Raw genomic sequence first — 20,125 nt, forward strand, 5'->3', positions numbered from 1 at the left:
GAAAATTTCAACATGAGGATAATTAACAGTATTTGCACTAAACTTGCCAATGTTTTTCCTTTTTTTGGAGAGCTTTTGTGTGGAATTGTCTTCTTTCCTGGCTTCTTGCTGTAGAGTTAAGAAACCATGAATGCATTCTCTTTCTTTCCCATTTTATTTTTCCAGCTAAAGGTGCTGGCCAACAAATGACAATTTTAGGAGTTCTCCTGGCGTTAAAATTTCTAGCCTTTAAGATGTCTTTTTCTCTCAGCTTCTTGACTCCTAGAAGTTATTTGGTGTGCTCAAAGCATCGGTAGGTCCTTGTGCCTTTGTCACAGCAAACACAGGAAACTCCTGTTCTCTTTAATGGCAAATAAGAATGGGTGACTGAGTTTACTCCCTTCTGATCCTGCAGATGGACACAGAAGTCATAATCTTCTTTGGCTATCAGGCTTCCATTCACATTACAAATACGTCTTGGGGAACATGAACTTGATCCCATTTGGGTGAAGGTAAAAAGATTTGCCCCAGGAACACACACTGTTTTCCAGACACTAAATGGTGGTTGATCCAAGGGACAGGGTCAGTGCTCCTCTGGAGTAAATCCCTCTGGCACACATGGAGAGGAGACATACTGCCCTCAGCTCTATGGACTCACTGCAACCTATTGAGTAATTAACTGAGCTGGGAGTTGACTGGAGTAAAAATCCATGTTTCCCAGGAGAATAACTCTGAACAGGGCACTTTTCGTGGAAAAAAAAGGAAGGATCTGAGGCAGCAAATGGATATGCACTGTTTTATTGAGAACATTCTTTAACAAGTTACTGTGAATTATGAAAATGTCAGAATATTCAAATTTGCTAGTAATATATTGGTATAACATTTTATAATTCACGTCCTTTATCCTATACTGTTTCTAATGTGGAGTTAGGCCAAAAGGCTTGCATGGCGGTTTGATGAAAGAAAATACTTAAATTGTAAGAAAAGACTAATCTAGTTATCTTACCTTGATCTGTATTAAGCAGTATGCAAATCTGAAATTCTGTGTCCGTCACAGTTGCCAAAGGTTTTGGATGAGGGCAAAAGGAGCTTTTCAGAATGTGCACTTCATGGCCCAGCTGCATCTGGCAGCCTTGGGTGACATGAAATATTAAGAGGGGGAAAGGTTTATTTAGGCTGGGGTGGGAGGGAGCCCAAAGCACAGTGGATAAACCTGGGTAATTAGAGCAGAAGGGAACAGTTTTGCAGTGGTTTTGGAGCTGGTTTCTTTTCCCCAGTAAAATACAGGTCTTCAGGGGTCAGTGAAAGCATTTGAGTATGATGCAAGCTGTAATGAGGTGCAAGAGCAGTGCAGTAGCAGAACCCCTCGTGCTCCTGGTGAAATCAGCCTTTGCTGATGGCAGGAGAGGCTACAGCAGCTCTGCTGCAACTGTGTCCCTTGTAGAGTTAAAAAACTTGGTTTTCATTTAAAAATCTTACTTGCTCTGCTTCAGGGGAAAAGAAACCTCTTGAAGTAAAATACCTCTTGTGAGAGCCAACCTTGGGAGCTTTTGCTTGGATCCATCTTGTAAACAGAATCCAAATGTTTACATGGTGTTTTGTGGTCCTTATTTTGACCTGGCCTAGACCTGCTTGTAATAACAGTGGATCAGTTAGTGGGGAACAAAAAGTAGATGAAAAGCAGGAAGAAAATGTGATGCAACTCAGAAAACTAAAACAGGCATACAAAAATAAACATTTAATGTATGTCTTAAGATGTATTTGAGATGCATAATATATAAAGATATAATGCAATATAATTGCAACACCAATTGCCAAAGTATAAATGTCTGAACCTTTGAATGTTTTGATATTTTTAGAGGGCCATGTAAGGCATAAAACTTTGGATATTTTAAAACTGTTATTGCAGTGATGGACTATGAATGTTTTTTTACTTGAAAAGAAGCTGAGCTTAGTTAGGAATCCAAGTGTATTGCAATAGTTCTAGCTGGATGTACACCTTTTCAATTATGTCAAAAGAACTGTTTGCACAGATTAAAATATTTGTTCAGCTAAGTTTTATTTTAGAATTTACGGGCAGCTGAGTTTGGAAAACATTATTGCAGAGGCAGTATAAAGTGATAGAACATCATCTGCAAAAGTCTTTGTGAAGGACTACACTGTTTTAACTAGCCATAAGGAGCACTTTGCTCCTTAGCAGATGGTACAGCCCAGTTTTTCTTGAGAAAGATTTGTTTTGTTCTGTTTCCTTTCACATCCAGCTGTGACGAGAGTTTGCAGGAGTGTTTCCAGATCCTCCATGTGAGCTATACCGTGCGTGCAGCTTGGAAAGTCCAATGTCTGCAAATGTGTCTGGATGTTCCAGACAACGCTGGAAATGGGTTTGCTGTGGGATTCTCTTGGAGGGACATAGATTGAATTACAATGAGTGAGACAGGAACTTGGAAACTCTTGGAACAATTGAGCATAGAGAGTCTTTAGATTTCTAGCACTAGGGATTGAAAAACCCCAGAAAAACCAAGAAACAAACAACCCCCTCTGGACCCCTAAAAAACTCCCCCCCCCACCCAAGAAACTGAAAAACAGCAACAAAATCTGCTCCAGATGTTATGCATACCAGATAGCTGCAAAAATGTCTTCTCTGGTTGTTTTGGCATGCTGATTTTCCTCTCCCTCTTTAAGAAACTTGCCAAGGAAGGGATAAAAATGTTAAATATTACACCAGCAAACCTATGATGGGATGCATGCTCCGTCTTTTCTTACTGAAGGGAAATCTCAGGCATGGGGAGACTGAGTTAGGCAAGGCCATACAGGCAGTGTATGACAAAAATAAATCCTCCAGATTCTCAGGCTGGTGTGCTTAGGGGGACACTAATTCCACTGTGCCCATTACTAAATACATTTATTTGAGAAAATGGTATCGCTGCTAATGTGTAAACCTTAATGCCACTGTCCCCATTACTAAGTACATTTCTTTGAGAAAATGGTATAACTGGTAACATGTAAAAATAAAAGATGAAGTATTTCAGAAGTCTCTTAAAAAAAAACCAAACTCATGGTAAGTTAATTGTATTTCTGTAAGAAATTGTGTTCAGAGATCAGAGTATTACTTAGGTTCTGGGGAAAGTTACATCCTCAGCATATAAATAAAACCAACTGCACATGAAATGGTACTTGTTTCTTTTAAATCTAGCAGATGTGACCAATTTACTGAGTGTAATCTAATATAAGATTGTAATATCAATATAATCTTTCAGAAAAATGAATCACAGCAATTCCATGTTCAGGTCTCTAAATCAGGGAGTATAAAGGAAATTTTATAAAAAATAGTTGGAAAACATTCTTAGGCTATTGCATCTATTCAGCAAATTATTTCAAATACTCCTGTGTATGAATTTGCATCTGAATTAGAATAATTTATAAATGTACAGTGCATGTGATACTGAATTTTCATCTGCCAAAGCCATCCTTTAAGATACCTTTTCAAAAACCAAAAAAAAAAGGCAGTTTGCTCTTCTTAACTCATACTCAGTGTTGCTCCATGAGTAAACTCTCCTTGATTAGAACCTTCAGTATATTTCCTATGTTCATGTAATTCAGAACAAACTATATGATGTGACATGTTATATCATTAATGGAAGCTAATTGGAAGCTTATATCATTAATTGGAAGCTAATAAATCCAATTTGTGGTTTGGAAAGGAGAACACTGTAATTCTTTCATAAAGCATGTTTATGTCAATGTAAGATAGATGCTGAAATATCAGGATGGTTAAAGGATAAGAATGGTTAAACTTGTAGTGTTATTTGCATGCCTGATGTCCATGGAGACAAATGGTTACAAAATCAGTTTTCTTACAAAATCACTTGACTTGAGTATTATAAAAAGTTATTGAGAATAAAGAGGGGTACTCTTTCACATTCTGTCATGTAGATATGGGGATTATTTTAAATTTTTCTCACAGGCTTAACATTCACACAGTTGTCCTTACACCCAGCTTCTGTGTGCCAGAGTGAATTCTTAGTGAAGTATGTGTGGCTTGTGTGGATATGTGATAGAATAAATCATCTGAAATTAATAGATTTTCTCATTGTAGACAGTACATCACAATAAAAAACGTACTTAAAAATAATGGACTTGGGCAGAACATGCCTTTGTGTACAATTTAACCAAAACAAAAAAAATATATTTTTGCAGATTTGAAGTAGTTTTGGGATGATTGAGTGCAAGCAATTTGTAACAGGGGTTTGGGGTTTGCTTTTACAAAAGTCAGGAGCTGGACTTGGTCATCCCTGTGGGCCCCTTCCAGCTCAGAAACTTATAGGATTCCAAGGCTACAGGTTGCACCAATTTAAACAGATGATCATGCAGAGAACAATGCACAATTAAACCTTGAAACATTAGTGCCCCATTATGTCCATGCCATTCTAAATGCTTTATTTTTTTTTGTGTAATACTGAGTGTGCTCTGCAGCTGGCTGACAGAGAATATGGAATATACAAATGACTTTGATATAGGACATGTTTTATTATTTGTGCTACCTTGCTTAAGTCAAGTTTTGCTCTCTGCAGCTGTTTATGATTTTAGATTTTATTTCCTTTGTCAGATTGCCTTTCTTGGACAGTATCAAAATGCTGCCAAATTACCTTTGCTGGTCAACAAAGTATCTAATGGTTTGTTAGGAAGACTAGCTCATCTTAGCTTTGCTTTGCAGTTTATATTTTTATGGCAGGAACAGGGTGTTAGTTCAAGTCACATTTCCATGTACTATGTACAAAGAAAATAGCACATGGGTGATTTTTTGTCCCTGACTGTCATTTCTTACAGAATTGTATCACCACTGAGTGATCATTTAGCATCAGTTTGTTCCCTTTTAAATTGTCAAATGAGTATTAAATGTCTCCTTTCATTAAATCTGAACAGTGTTGTGTTAACTAGTCAGAAGGACATTACAACTTTAGTGTGCTGGTGAGTTCCTCTATATCCTTGACTGGAATTACTGTAAAGTCTTTTAGGATTTTGGTCTGCACATGCATTGAACTTCCATGCTGTCTTTAAAGGAAAAAGAAGCCTCTTGGAATTTTATCCACTGGAATTTACTTCTTTTAAAAGGTACTTATTTTAGGACAAAATTAACAGTGTGCCAACACGTTGATTATTAAATAGTCTGCTCTGCAATAAAGTGTGAGCAAATGTTATTCCCATCTGTGGTCTTCACTGAAGACTAAATAAGGGACAACTTGCATCTAAGAACATTTTGAATATGATGCATTTGCTGTTGAAAAGGCTGAGTTTATGGAACTTTTGTATTGCACCATTAGTATTTGGAAAACATGGAGACTGTAGTGAATCATGCAAATGAGATTGCAGCACATGAGGAAAGCTGACAACTCTGGAGTAAAATAAATTGAATAGCAGTGCCCCATTGCTATGCTGGAATGTATTTCATTTAATAGCTTCAAATCCCAAAGGTTGCCTTTAGGATAAAGGTACATTGAGTATATTCCATGCTTTACTGTAATTTTGTTCCAAGGATTCTTCTCCTGTGTTCCTTCCCATTTTTAATTTCTGTGTGACAAAAAGATGATCTATTTACTTATATACGGAAAAACAAAAAAAGCAGAAGTATAGGGCCTAATTTTAATGACTCTTAGAAGCATAAAGCATCTTCCGTGATACCTAAAATCAGTGAGATTTTGTTAGCAGTTCCCTCAGTCAAAGGTTTCTCTAAGAAGCCAGAATGCTATGACTTACACTAACAAAAAATGTTTGGTTTTTATATAGGAATTTTAAGAAGCAGAATGTATATGCTTCATTTTCCATATAAAAAAAATTTTTAAGAAATATTTTTTGTTCTATGCCAACTGAAGAAATGCCCAAGTTATCTTCAGGTTCACTCTGCCTTACCTTGAACTGGGACCACATCTGTGCTTTTCTTTATTTGCTTTTCTAAGTTTTCTTTAGTTTGTAATTCATGTATGTTTCCAACATGAAATATTTTCATCAGCTGATGAAAAATCTGAAATATATTTTCTCAAATTTATTCTCCTGTTTACACTTTTTGTTCAGATTCTTGGCGTGGGACCAAATAATTGGTTTTTATATAATTAAATCCTAAATGCACTTATGTAAGAAGGGCAAAAATCAACTGAGTAGGAGGATAAAATGCAAAGATCTAATTTCTTTGAGGTTTCACTTTGCAAGTTCAGTATTATTCTTGATGTTCTTGCTTTTAGAAAATGCCCAGTTTGATTTGAAACTCATTATTTAGAGAGTACAAGTTCTTCATTGGAAAGCTCTTTTTAGACTTAAATTCCATGGGTTTTTACTGGATTTTGAAAATTTTTTTTTTCATTTTTGCAGACAGCTTTTTGGGTAAAATAATATCTGTGTTAGTGTGATCAGAGTGGTGAATGTTTTGGTTTTGTCTCCTGTTGTTTGTTTTCTTTGTCATTGTCAGTTTATTTTTGCTTTGTTTCTTTTCAATTGGAGCTTCCAAGAATCTTTGTAAATTTTTTGCAGCATCCTTTGCAATGCCATTGGCTTACAGTGATTTTTGGATTATGTCTACTTTTACTTATGATGAATTTGCAGCTAGAATTTTGAACATAAACCTTACAGGGTTTTTTTTCCCTTTCAGTTTTAGTGCATTACAAAAGATCTTTTTAAGCTCCTATCTTCAGCCAAGTGGCAGAAATCTTATACATAAAATAAAACAAAAAGCTGCTTTGCAAAATACATAGAGATTACGAGAAACTTGAGATACTACATGCTTTTACGTTTTTTAAGCAAAAATATTCAGTTTAATCCACCAGATACTTGCTATTAAAAGCATGTAGAGAATAGGGAGAATCAGAAATTCTGGACTAAGTGGATTCCACAGAACAAAATACTTGTTTTTTATAAAAGGCCACATTTGTTTGAAACTTAGAGCAGCACCAAGCATGATTTCATTGGTATAGCCCTTGGTGCCTTGGCCTGGTGCTAGATTGTTTTGTAGGGCATAGAGTGAAAGTTGGTCTTCATTTCTTCTCTTCTGCATAATTTTGTGCCAGAAACACAGCCCTTTTATCACATGCTGTAGTCTATTACTTTTTCCTCACCCTGATATAGACTATGTGATACCAAGTATTTCACATCTGTGAAGATTCAGACTGAATAAAAATCTTTCACCTATAATGGGTTATACAAAAATGTGTTAGAAAAGGTTTTAAATGGATGTACTTATGCTAACTTTCTGTTCTGATCTGTGTCTCACCAGATGCACGAAAATCAGTGAATTACAAACAGGCTGAGGTTATCCCTAATGGCCTTTCTTCACTTCTCCCTTTCTGGTCCCCTGTGTGCTGCCCCTGCCTCTCCTCCCGTCAGCAGCGCTCTCCACGAGCCTCCACCTGCCCAGAAACCCCCACCTGGCAAACCCTTAAAGGGTGGGCCCTGTCATCATCTCAAATCCTTACAACTCCAAATCCACAACTTTTAAAGGAGATGGATTGCTTCGTGTCTGACGTGGCTGGGCTTTGATGTCTGAAAAAGTAATTTGGGTGATGACTTTCTGGTGTTCATTTGTATTCAGTGAAGACTATAGCCTGCTTTATAAAACAGTTCTGACCAAGCAGATCAGGCTTGTTTTTGAAATTCAGTCTCTTATAATCTTCCTAAATTTCATAATTCCCTCAGGAAATCTAAAACTGTTTTATTTTCTTTTTATTCTCCTTCTTTTAAGAAATGTCTTCCTCCCCTCTATCCAAAAAAATCCAAACAACCAAAGACAGCACCTCAACCAAAATGCAACCAAGAAACCCACAGAAAACCAGGAAAACAAACCCCTACTTGTGTTATTAGGGCTTTTGATAAGGTAATGTGGAATACAAAAATGCATCAAGATTGAAGATCTGGATTTAGGAATTTGGTGTAATGTGGAAAGAATTGTTTTTTTCTGGTAGTAGTTGTATAGTGTAATGTTGAGAGATGACGTTGATTCTGTAAAGAAAAGGTGTTTGCCTTCTCCATACTCAGTTTAACTGTGTTCAATGACTTTGGTAACACAGGGCATTTTCATAGCCCACAAAGGGATTGGATGTATCTATTTTTGTATCTTTCAGATGTTTCCTTCTAAAATACCATATTGCACTATACAGTCAGCTATGGTGTTCTTACACACAGAAATTTGATTTGAAGGTATTTATTGATTAACGATGCAAAACTAAGGAAACACATGTGAGCAGGTTTTTTACTGATGAGCTCTCTCTTTTTTCACTGATCAGCTTGAAGGCTGTGGGTGTGTTGAAGAACCTGATGCTCTGAGTGAACTAGCAACGTTTGGGGTTTTTTTTCCATGAACTCCAAGCTTCTAGTCTCTAAGGAGTAGGAAAGAATTTCCAAAAGTTCCTGGAAATGGATTTTATCTTTAAAGTTTTATTTTGGGTGTACTTATTTGTTTAGCAATTATTTCTATGAAGGAAGAAGTTGAGAAACTGAGAAGGGAGTGGAGAAGGAGAAGAATTTTATTATGTACTTGGCACTTTTATGACATGTTTTTAAATGCTGTGATTAAAAAAAAAAAAGAAAATAATAGAGCATGTGTATGTTTCATTACAAGGCAAAAGTATTTACCCTTTCAGATACTTGCAAGTAGATATCATAGGAGCTCTACAAATGCATTCTAATGAGGATTAATGAGCTGTTATCTAAGTTAGTATTTAATTGATTTGGCTAAATATCAGTCTGTAGGAAGAAACGCAATTTTTTTCATGCAAGTAATAGTTTTTGCATATGCAAATATATGTGATTGGAGCTGTGTCAATCCCCGGCAAATTCCAGTGTGGTCTTTTGTGAGATTATAGAAGTCTCTGCCAAGTGTACTTTCAGATAATTTTTCTGAGTGAATTTGGAACCTAAGATGACCCAAGAAAGCTTCAACTAATGCAATTTCCTGCCAATTTTGTGAAGTCAGTAACAGGGATAAGCTAAGTACATGTTGATATCTATCATAAAAAGTAGTGGAATACTTTTTATATAATAATACTTTGGAGGCAGATTTTTTGGGTAAAAAGTTACTATACTGATGTGATCAAAGTGATGAATCTTCCTTTTACAGTTGTCACAAATTTAAAATGTTGCTAAATGTCATGGCAGTAGGCCTTGGCAGAGAATTTCCTCAGCTTGGATTTTCTTTCTCTATTTCTCTGCCTTGCTTATCACATCATACATCTCCCTTCAGTAGTAAGTACACTTTCACCTCAGCAATATATCTGAAGTCATCAAATTTTGGTACAAAGCAGGTGTCTATCTAAAAAAACACAAAACAAAAAAAGCCTTCAAAGAGCTTTGAACTCTCTGCTGATACTACTTGGAAGGGGACAAACCATGCTCATGGTACACAACATCCAATAGAATGTTGCCTCAAGGCAATTTAAGATGTATTTTGTCTATCCTTAAAGCTGTTTACAGAAACCATATTTGGTTAAATTACTTTTTATTGTCGTCAGTAGGTAAGTTCAGTCAGATGGGTCAGAATCTGCAGAAGGCATTACTTTTACTAAAGCTTCATCTAAATTAAATTTGGAGTTTGAATCAATGCCCAGGAATGATGTCAGCTATAGCAGATTAAATTTGCTAGCGTCTCTTCATTTTAATTGTGTTTTTAAAACAAAGCAGATAATTCTTCCAGGCTTTTGCCTTTTAATGTTTTCAGCCTTTGTTTGGGCTGAATATTTTGGGTTATTGAATATTAAATTTTAAATCTATTTTGCAGTGCCTCTGCATACAAAAACATCGATTTAGTAGACACGTTTCAACAATAATTTGTAAGTAGTAAAATATTCAATATTTTATCAGTCTTTTGCATACTGTCATAGTTGTTGTTTTATGTTATAGAGGAATGAGTAAAGGAAAAGGCAGAGAAATAATTACTGATGTGCAGTATTGTCTGTTACTTATCCTGAAAAATCAAATACCCAAATTAGTTCTTTAAATCCTATAATATTAAAACCAGTATATAACCTGTAGGAAAATAATGAAATAATTCAATTTTCTGTTTCTGATATTATTGTGTATTATGTTATTTTATTGTTACAAGATAATTTTGCTTTTGTTCTATCTGGTGGTATGCTTATGGTCTGACTGCAGCCTGAGAATTGCTAGCCTTTTTATTTGTATCCTATGTCACATTAATAATGGTTGTAATTATTTTTATACTTAATCTGCTAAAAATCTTAATAACATAATTAAATCAATTGCATCCTGCAGCAATGAATTCTGCAGGTAAATTGTATTGTCTATATCCTGCTGCTGGAAACAATATGAAGTGTTCAAATTTCAAGTAATTGGAAATGAGAAGTCCTAATTTACTGGAGTAAGCTTTCTCCACAGTGGCAATACTTTGCTGTATGTTAGCAACCTAAGAGCCCCAGTTTTAACTGCAAGGATGCTCTGGAGATCTTGTAGTCAGACATGATAAAGGTACTTGGGGATGTGTCCAGCTGAGCCTTGAACGCTGCTGGAATGGCAATTCCACAGCCCCAGTACTTAATTGCTCATAATGAAAATTCTTTCCAAAATATTGGATTTTCCAGTGGTGAATTCTTCCCCCAAATGCTGGAATTTCTCATGTTTCTGCTTGCCTATTACCTCTTATAAATGTGCACCTTTGAGGATTATCTGCCTCCATCTCATCCCTATCCTTTGGTAGGTGCCCGTAGCTGTAGCTGGGGAGCAGTAAGGTCTCCCCTGAGCCTCCTCTACTATGGGCTCTCCAGTTCCCTCAGTATTTCATAGATGATAGAGAGCAGCCTCACAAGGACCTTGTCTGACTTCTTCAGCACCTTTGGATGACTCCAATCTCATGGATTCGCTTATGTCCAAATTCCTTAAGGGATTCCTTCCCTTCATCTCTCTACAGCAAGTACTGCTTTACTCCCACAGTTTGTGCTAGGAGGCTTAGGGGCTTAGAAATCCTCAGGACAAGCCATTACATGGAAATTAAAGTGCTCATTTCTATTATTTTTAAATGCCTTCCACAGAAGATACTTGGGAATCTTTACCATCCCTTCTTTTCCACTTTTCCAGATAATTTCTTCATGTTTGTGTGCACTTTTCTTTCACCAGTAACCATCCCAATACTGTGAAAATTTCTTGGCTGAGACCAGTCAGTAAGGCAAGAGGAATAGGCTGCCATTCTTGCAGAAACCCTCTTTGCACCTAAGTAGGTTTAGTCTCTTTTTTCGGTGGGATATTGACAGGTGGGAATTCACTGGTGTGTAATAGTGAAATAAGGAAGTACAAAGTACTCCAGAGTTTCCATTATGAAAAGGTCTTTTATGTGATCTGAGCTATTATTTTGTAAAAAAATTGGACATAAGGGTGCTTTCTGGTGTGAAAAATATCAAGAAATATGCTGCTGATGCTAGAAAATATGTTTGTTAGGTTCCTATTGTAATTAATCTTTGATCTCAGAACTGGTACATAAATACTGTTTCACTCTCTTAGGAAAGCAGAAACAATGTTAGTCTGACATCTGAAGACAAGTGTAAGATGAAATCTTTGTCTTGGTGTGTTCTTATACTTGCACTGCTAATTTTTTGTCTTGTGTACTCATCATAGCACTTGGATAACCTACATTTCTATTTGTTTATCTATTTTTCTTCTGTTTGCCTCATGGTTTAATATAACTTCCCACACCAACACAAGGTAGTTATGAAATTCAGAACATCGAGTGCAAAGTTCTCAGATAACTTCTAGCTGCTTTTTTATATAAGGTGAGTATATGTTAAAACGCTCTTAGAAATTGTTAACCCCTACTGCTCAATTTCTCTGGTGGTCTTTATCAAGACTTCCAAGAGACAGGGAAAGTGATATTAAAAAAAATTTCCTGTGTACATAAAAATTGTGTAAACCTCTGCTAATTTTAGCAACTTTCTTAAGCAATCAGCCTCTCTAGCCCCAAAAAGCTCTTTTTTCTTCAGAACTCATTAGTCATATAACTTGGTCAAGTTTTAACTGGTTTGGAAAGATGCCATAGCACTGCAAAGTTCATGGTGAGGAAATTTTACTCTGACCACACCATTTGCACAGCACATGAGAAAGATTTTAGCACTGGACATCTGCAGAGGAGCTGTTTCTTTCCCTGCTTTATTTTGTTCTCTGCTGCAGCTTACATTTTGACCCCAGAAGTGGTCTCACTTTCCCTGTGAGTGAGTTGGCACTGTAACCTTTTTACTTCTGAATGTGTCCTCTTCTGTGAGTGGAGAGCAGGGCTTGTGGAGAGCTCCTTTACTGGCCAGTTGTATGGGAGGAGAATAACACTTACCCAACTGGGAGGTGCTGGAAAGTGCTGCTGCTCAGGGTCCTGTGTCACCAAACAGAGCCATGGCAGATACCTGCCTTTTGAAATGTCATGAGGACTTGTAAACTGCTTGCAGCTGTTCCTGTGACAGTCTTGCTCTTGAGCCATATAATTTTAAAATACCCATACTGTTGACAGAAAAGGGTCACTTTGCAATTTGAGAGGTTTAGGCTTCCTCCTAAAAATCCCATATGCCAGTAATTTTGTCATGAAACTGCATTGTTTAGCTTCAGTTACATTCATAGTACACTTCTGTCTTCACAGAATGCAATTCAAACTTTTTGAATATATCTAATGTTTTTGCAAAATTATTTTCTCTATGAAATGCAATCTTTCACTGAAAACTTTGTTGTATAACTATAGGAAAACATAATTTCTAAAATGCTATGAATAATACAGCAATGATTCAGACAGATTTTAAGCACTATAATGGCTGATCAGTGTTTAGGAATAGACCTACCTTCTAATACTGCAATAATAAGCAGATTTCAGTTTAACATAGGCCAGAGGGACCAAACTATATTTTCCAAATTTGAGGTATGTAATATGTATTTTAGGTACTGGGAAGGGTTTTGGTATGCAAAATGAAAAAAAACAAAACCTTGTGCTGCCAGTTTTCCCCATCAGTTTAATACTCCACTCAATGTTTAAAGCCAAAACATGGAAAATATATTGCTGAAATTAAGGTTAAAATTCAGAATGCGTTAAGAAAGGGTCTTTTCAGCTGTCCTTAGATTTCAGATTCTATAGCAATTCCCTGAAGTGTGGAGGTTTACTAATTCTGAATCAGGTATTATTTATTGTGCATGTTTCAACATGTACAGAACTGCACCAAAAGGACAGGCAATACTTGGGGTTATGATGTGGCTTTGTCTCAAAGACAGTGAGACTCTGCCATTCTGTCCTGAAAGCTCACATCTACAATAAAAGTTTTGAAGGAATCCTGTGTGGGATGATTTGAATCCACCTCTGTGGGGCAGCTACTCATGGAAAGTTTCTGCACAATAAAAATAGCTATAGTCAGGGTAGAGTCACAAGTTTCTCTTTAGTTTGAGATGAAGAGACTTTTTTCTCTGCTGGCATTTGCTGTTATAATATTTTATAAATATCAAGAAACATTTTCTTGTTGTTGTGGTCCTTTTGTCAGTAGTGTTTAGCAAAAGGAAATTATTTTATTGTTTTCTTTGCAGAGTGGCTCAAAATGATTGCTTGAAAAACCTCTTGGAGACAATGATTAGCTGAAATGACTCAGTCTTGTTCTATACCTACACGTCTTTCCAGCATGGATTAGTTATTTTCTTTATAGCTGGTGTAGTTCTGTGGGATAAACTGGCAAATGCTTTGTCATATCTAGATTTCCCTATTGTTTGGTGTTCCATATTCTTTCTTTCTCTAGTAACATGCAAATACCAATAACTTGGCAGTTAGAGTTTTTCACTGTTAACCACACATTTGTGTTCCAATGACTTTTTTACCTTGCCACTACCTCTTCTGTACCTGATTATCAAAAGTATAACACCTCCTAGAGGATTAATTGAATACATCCAAATTGTGATGAAATAGGCAATGGGCTCTGGTAAAACGAGCCCAACTAGTCTGAAACATCCATATTTATTCTACAACTGTTTGTTCTTCGCTATGAGGGCAGTCTTGCCTTTCTGACATTGTTGGGCATCAATCTCATGTTACTATGATTATAATCAGCCTTGTGATTGTGACAATTTCAGTCCCTCTTATTTCAATGCTGATGGCAGTTCTAGATCAGTCTCCTCTCTTTGCAAAAATTAGCATATTGGTTCTGTAGCCAAGTTGTTTCCTAAGGAGTTCTTAAAAGCCACTATTTGTTTCATGAATGGTACTGCTCAATTTCAGTTGATGCTTTTCAATACCAGTCAATTAGTTCAAATATGGAAGTCAAAAGTCACTAATCGTGAAAAAATCTGTAATCTCTATTTTCTTCAGTTGTGCTGATTGCCCTCTGACACTGTATGAGCTTTGCACAATTGCTGTTTTCAGAAAATGTAGTCCAATTGTCATGGCTCTCTATAGTAATGTTTTCTTTCCTGAAGTACTGCAATTAAATACTAAACAGTTATAAAAAAGTCACTTTCAAAGGGAAGTAAGACTGAAGAAAATCGCAAAACTGTTTTGTACCCACCATTCTTTGTTCGTTCTACATCTGGTTTTTCCCCCTGTGTGTGACACTGTTATCTTTTAGCTCAAATTACCTGTGAATTTCTGCTGACCACTTTAAACATACCTGAAGAAAGATGTAGATGCCAACTGAGCATCTGTCTTACAAAGCAGGTCAAGATGTTTAATCACCCTGCCTTGAACCACTTTTGTTTCATTTCATTCACTGCCATACAATACACTTCCTACTGAACATTTGGTTTTTTCTTGATTGACTGCTGTCTGTTTTCAAACTTTGGTTCTAAAGACTCTTTCCAGTCCAGCTGCTCAAGACACACTCTGTTTATCTCATTCTGCTTTTTCTGCTTAGGGTGCAGTAGCAAGTTTTCATCTGCAGTTCTTTTTTTTCAGATTATCCATAACACATCTCTCATGTATTACGTATCTTGGCAATTACTCATTTTTTGCTATCTCTCCATCTTCTTGAATTTGTCAGATTGTTTGGTTCACTGAATTGAGTGATTCAATGATTCTAAATTGAGTGTAAGATCATATTCAAAGTAAACTTAAAGATAGACGTGCCTAACAGGGCGCCTGAACATCTAAATTCTGTGGACTGCAGTGAGGTCCAGCATGGCTGCAGATTTCAGACATCTCCCTTAATAAACCTGACTTTGCCTGGCACAGAATTGGTCTTGAACACACACACAGTTGTGACAGGCTGTTGGTGCTGGTTGCTTCTAGTAAAGGACAGTATTGAACAATCAAATGTGATAAGGTCTTAATCTGTCATAGGTAGATTTACAGATATATATCTATTTGTGCCCTGAGCTCTTTAGCTAATTTGCTTGCAAGCCCTCATGGGTATTTGTTTTCATTTTTAATTGCCTAAAAGCTTTGGAAAAATCTGACACCATGTTCATTACCAATATGATAGGATGTGCACATAGCAAACAAAAGATTTTTTCTTGCTAAACTTAAAATTGGTACTTGAAGGAATACACACATTTTAGTAATTATATAAACAAGCTTAAAATACAATAACTCAGATGTAGCAAAAAATACTAAAGGAAAAAAAAGGGGAAAAATGTTCTCTGTTTGGTCTCCTTATATAGGTCATCAAAGTAAACACTGTTAATATATCAAACCCACCTCTTTTGCCTACTTAATTGAGTCAATGCCAGTACACTGTGTAGGACCATATGCATAACTTTATAGAGTTGCTATTCCTCAATTATGTAACTGTACTAATTTTGTTAATGTATTCTGTGGAGAATCTGATAGTCCAAGATTACTGCAAGATCAATATTTTTCCATTGACAGATTGCTGGAGACCTATGTATTTAAATAAAGTCCATGAACTTTAATAAGACCAAATATTTCTTCCTCTGCTGCGCTTTCTATTGATTAATAATTCAGATATTTGAACATTGCAAGCAACTGTGCTTGTACGAAGGAGGATTGCAGATCAGAAATAAAAATATAATAGACAATGGGGAGGGCAAAAGGAGAACGCGGACTAGCAAACCATTCCTTTTCTGCAAGGGTCGAATTTGAGTGATGTGATCTCTCTGCTGTCTTAGGTTCTGTTCACAAAGCACCATATAGCACGAGTCCACTGGCAGGCAGTTCTTCAGTGGTTTAACTCTGTTATTTACAATGCTGTTGAACCCTGGCTTACCCAACAAATAAATGCAATGCTTTACCTGCTAAAATTAAATGTGTATTAATACTTGGCAGAGGAGGGCCAGGACATACAGCATGCAAATCCAATACCTGCTGGTACTAAGTGCAATAAATCTATCTTATCTTTTTGAGGACTTGTTTTGTTTTGGTTTTTTCCCTTCTGTTTTCAGATTTCTTAATTGGTTCATGGCTCTCCTCTGGTTCCACCGCAGGGAGGTTTGTGTTGTCACGTTTGGAAGCATGGGTATTAGCTTGACAAGTCACCCTGCAGGTCTCTTGATACTTTCTTATTTTCCATGTGTCATGAATTAGTTGTTTTGAAGATTAATTTCAAACACAACAGCGTATTTAATTTCCCTTCAGGAGCAGAGAATGTCTTTAAAATAAAGCTCTTATTCCCCTCATCAAAACCTGCATGATCCCTTTCCTCTTCTTATAGCTAATTAACTGGTGGAGCTGCAGGGTTTTCCCAGTTTCAAGGTAAGTTATTTTCATTGCAGTTGTGTGATTTTAGCATTACTGTAAAGGTCTGTTAGTAGTCAATATTGAAAAACAATCTGATTTCCTTACTGGTGCAAATATTTGAAAACTCTTTCTTTGCATTGTTATTACTACTGAAGTGAATTACATCTAGATGAAAGAAAAAGATCTTAGTGTAAATTTTCATTAAGTGTAGCTTCTTATCTGAGGATTATGTGTCACTGGGAGAGTTTTCTTATCACCATTATTAAGGGTGAAGAAGTTAATTATTTCCATTTTAATATATCTCCATATTGGCTAATAGAAGTGTGTGCTGACTTTTTAGTATGGAAATTTTAAGCTGAAATCTAAATATAACAGAAAAAATGTGGACACAGTGCAAAAAAGATTTTTTTTTTAGGCGCAAGATGGACTAACAACAACTTGCTGGGACTGTAACACAAATGATGAGTTAGGTAGGGCAAGAGCAGAAAACTGCTTCAAGAACAAGAAGTGGAAACAAGAATACTGTGAAGGATTATTTTTAATCTTGATTGGCCTTGCTTTCTAAAGTAGCTGGTCACAGTTTAGTATCCTGTATCTTTAGACCTGCTTGTGCTGCGGGGACAGAGGTCTGGGCAGGTGGGCTGGCTGTGGCTGCTCTGCTGGCCCCCGTTGCTCCGTACGTCCTGTGGCGTGGCTGCTCCGTGCTGTGCACACTCCTGTCCCCAGCACCCTGCACCACCTCGTGCAGCAAGAGCTGTGGAGCCACTGCCTTGGCCCTGTCGTGCTCAGCCTCGTGTGCCCTGCACTGAGCCAGAGGAGGGATGTGGGCTCAGCTACTTCATTCTCTGAGCCTTATTCACAGAAGCTGAAGGGAGGAAAGGTCTCTCCTTTCCCAGTGTTTCTACGAAGGCTTTTTGCTCATGCTTTCTAGATAACTTAAAAGTTTCTCTTTTGTTTTAGATGGTTTGTTTCTGTCTCCCTAGGGACAGAAACAAACAGGACATGTTCTGGCAAATTTCTTGATTTTCAAATGCCTTATCTATCTTTTCTTTTGTTTCCTGCACTGTTTTTAATTTTCAGATACAATTTCATCCTTTAGTGTCTTCTCTGATGGTTTGCTCTATGGATTCTCAGGATAAACCTTTGGAGCAAAGGCTGCTGTGTTTGTCTTTTGCTTAAGTTATGCTGGGAGATTCTACTATTGGAATTTCTATTGTTGTAGTGGCAGGGTCCTTCAGGGAGCAGAGGTTGTACAATTTGTGGAGCTCTGGTTAGCAGGTGTATCTACATTTACAGGGATACTGTTTGGGCAGTTTGCACCTTACTTCCTGGAGGTTCTTGCCTTCTCATTATGGTGTTCTCCACTAAATCAGAGCAATGTATCTTCAACTACAGAATTCCTTCTGAGGGACAGAGAACAGCTTGCAAACGCCACTACTTTTTTTTCATTGTGGAGTTGGACAACAAGAGCAGGAAATATTTTTGAGGCCCTTAAAATTCCCCACTGCCCCTGGAGGTTGATGTGGTTTCTATAAATACTTAATTTCTTTGCTTTGGTTCAGATATTTGGCAGTTAAAAGGCAGGGAAGAGCCCAGATTAGTGTGAGATGTTCTTATTAATTATTCCATGGAAGGATATTTTTGCTCTTTCTTACAAACTTTGCTTGGACTCCATGCAAAACAGGAGTGTAAACTTTGGAAGGTTTTAAGTTGTTCAAAGGTACTACTGCTGCATTTGACCAAATAAATGCCTTGCAAGTGTTGAAAATACATATTTATATTTCTTCATTTTTGTCTTAATGTTTGAAAATTGTAAGTAATTTCACTCATCCAGTGACTGTTGTTCAGAAATTATTAGTGAATTTTATGGGACTGACTCTTGAATGTCTGAGTCTGGAAGAATTCAGTGAAAGCCTGGAATCTAATAGGAGTTTAAAATTGTGTACGTCTTAAATCCATAGAAGCAAATGAAATGTACTGTTTAATTATCCACCTGAAATCGGCATGCAAAAGATGAAACTCAAACTGGTTTATAACTCTCATAAGGTGTAATTTATCTCTATAATGTGCATAAAAGTTGCCATGTAGAAACAAAATTGATTAGGAAACTCTGAAATGTTAAGATTATTTCTAAGCTGTGAGTCCCTTTTTATTTTCCTGTAAGAACCTGAGCACTTAGTAGTAATATCCATTTCTGCCAGTTGCATCAGACAGGAATGCTCATTATTTCACTTCGTTGCAAAATTTAACATAGATAAAGCTGTTTAGTTAAAACCATACTGAAATATTCCTCCCTCACCCTTAGGCTCCTTCCAGTCACCATCTGAGGACTCTCATCCGTACATTTCCAATGTGGACCCAAAGCTCTTTTCCCAACTGGCAGTGGCACCAGTAGCTGACAAAGCTGACACATTTACTCTCTCTTGGCACCCTCCTCTTGGCTGGCTTCTTGCACCGCTCTTAGTCTGATTGAAACAAACATGATCACTGAGACAAGTCGGGGGTATATTTGATTACTTGGCTGCTGCTTCAGAAATGAAGATTTTTTTTTACTCACCAAACAAGAGAGGTGCTGTTTTCAGAGGGGAGAAGTGCTCTGCAACCCAAGTCTGGCTGAGCAAGCAGCAAGGAAATCCCCTCCTTTGCCCCTCCAAGCCCTGACTTCGGCTGTACAGATAGGTTCTCAGGTTTGCACTTGGAAGGCAGAGCAGGCAATCTGCTGCATGCCTCATGTACTGATTAGTCCTCAACCCTTTTGCTGTTTGTGTGCACTTAATTGTTTTTTTGCTGGCAGACACACAGAGTTCAGCATCAGATTTTGACACACACATGCTGCTGTCCCAGAGGATTCACAGAGTGGGCTGTCTTGCAGCTGCTGCATTTTCCACCAGTAAAATTGACAGTTACCTACTGTGTGGAGTTGCTAGGAGAAGGTGAACAGTCATCATTACAGCATATTCCTTCAATAACAACCTGTAGCGCTCGCTGATTTCTCTTCTGCAGGGATTTAGATGTGTCTTTGCTACTGACTTAGCATTTGTGCAGTCATATTTTTATTGACAGGCTGGTAGATATTTATTCAGTAAGAAACAACTCAGGATCAGCTAAAGAGAGGAAAGCTCTGGCATTTGAACATACACTCTTTTTGTAGGGTGATGTGGCTGATACTGGCATCTACCATCTGCTTTCCTATTGCAGCCTGTTTCTCCAACCTGCAAAGCAAAAACCAGCCTTTCTTTCCTTCTGGATTGTTAAAGCCATTCACATTTATCCTGCATGGCAATGAATTATAGTCCATTTTAAGGACTCTTTTGTGCTTCTGTGTGTATTCCTACAGCAGAAAAAGTGCATGAGAAAGGAGCTTGAGCAGTCAGTAGTATAAGTAGCTGGCTCTCCGTATGGATTAGACTTGTGAGGTCAGAGGAGCTGTGTGTACTTGCTCTGTGCTTGGGGGGGAAGAGTGGATTTGTCTGTCAAAGTGAATAGCGATTCAGGCAGGATCGTCCCTCAGCTGTT

General features: G+C 37.2%; 1 protein-coding gene across 9 annotated transcripts in view; it reads left to right on the forward strand.

Annotated features, from left to right (window-relative positions):
• Nucleotides 1–20,125, forward strand: part of PDE1A (phosphodiesterase 1A) — a 198,916-nt gene that overhangs the window by 32,011 nt on the left and 146,780 nt on the right. Inside the window, exon 1 of one of the 9 annotated variants that reach the window (XM_064434261.1) lies at nt 9,657–9,788. The exons of 2 other annotated variants lie outside the window; for them this stretch is intronic. Coding sequence is in view for 4 of the 7 variants with exons in the window: in XM_064434258.1 (XP_064290328.1) it covers nt 19,439–19,542 (104 nt within the window). In the remaining 3 variants the exon portion in view is untranslated. Of the gene's footprint in view, nt 1–9,656; nt 9,789–19,393; nt 19,543–19,565; nt 20,026–20,125 lie in introns of those variants that run through there. 6 more of the 9 variants (XM_064434258.1, XM_064434259.1, XM_064434267.1 and 3 more) reach the window with 6 other exon arrangements.

The sequence above is a fragment of the Passer domesticus genome, chromosome 10, assembly GCF_036417665.1.
Source record: "Passer domesticus isolate bPasDom1 chromosome 10, bPasDom1.hap1, whole genome shotgun sequence".
Taxonomy (NCBI): domain Eukaryota; kingdom Metazoa; phylum Chordata; class Aves; order Passeriformes; family Passeridae; genus Passer; species Passer domesticus.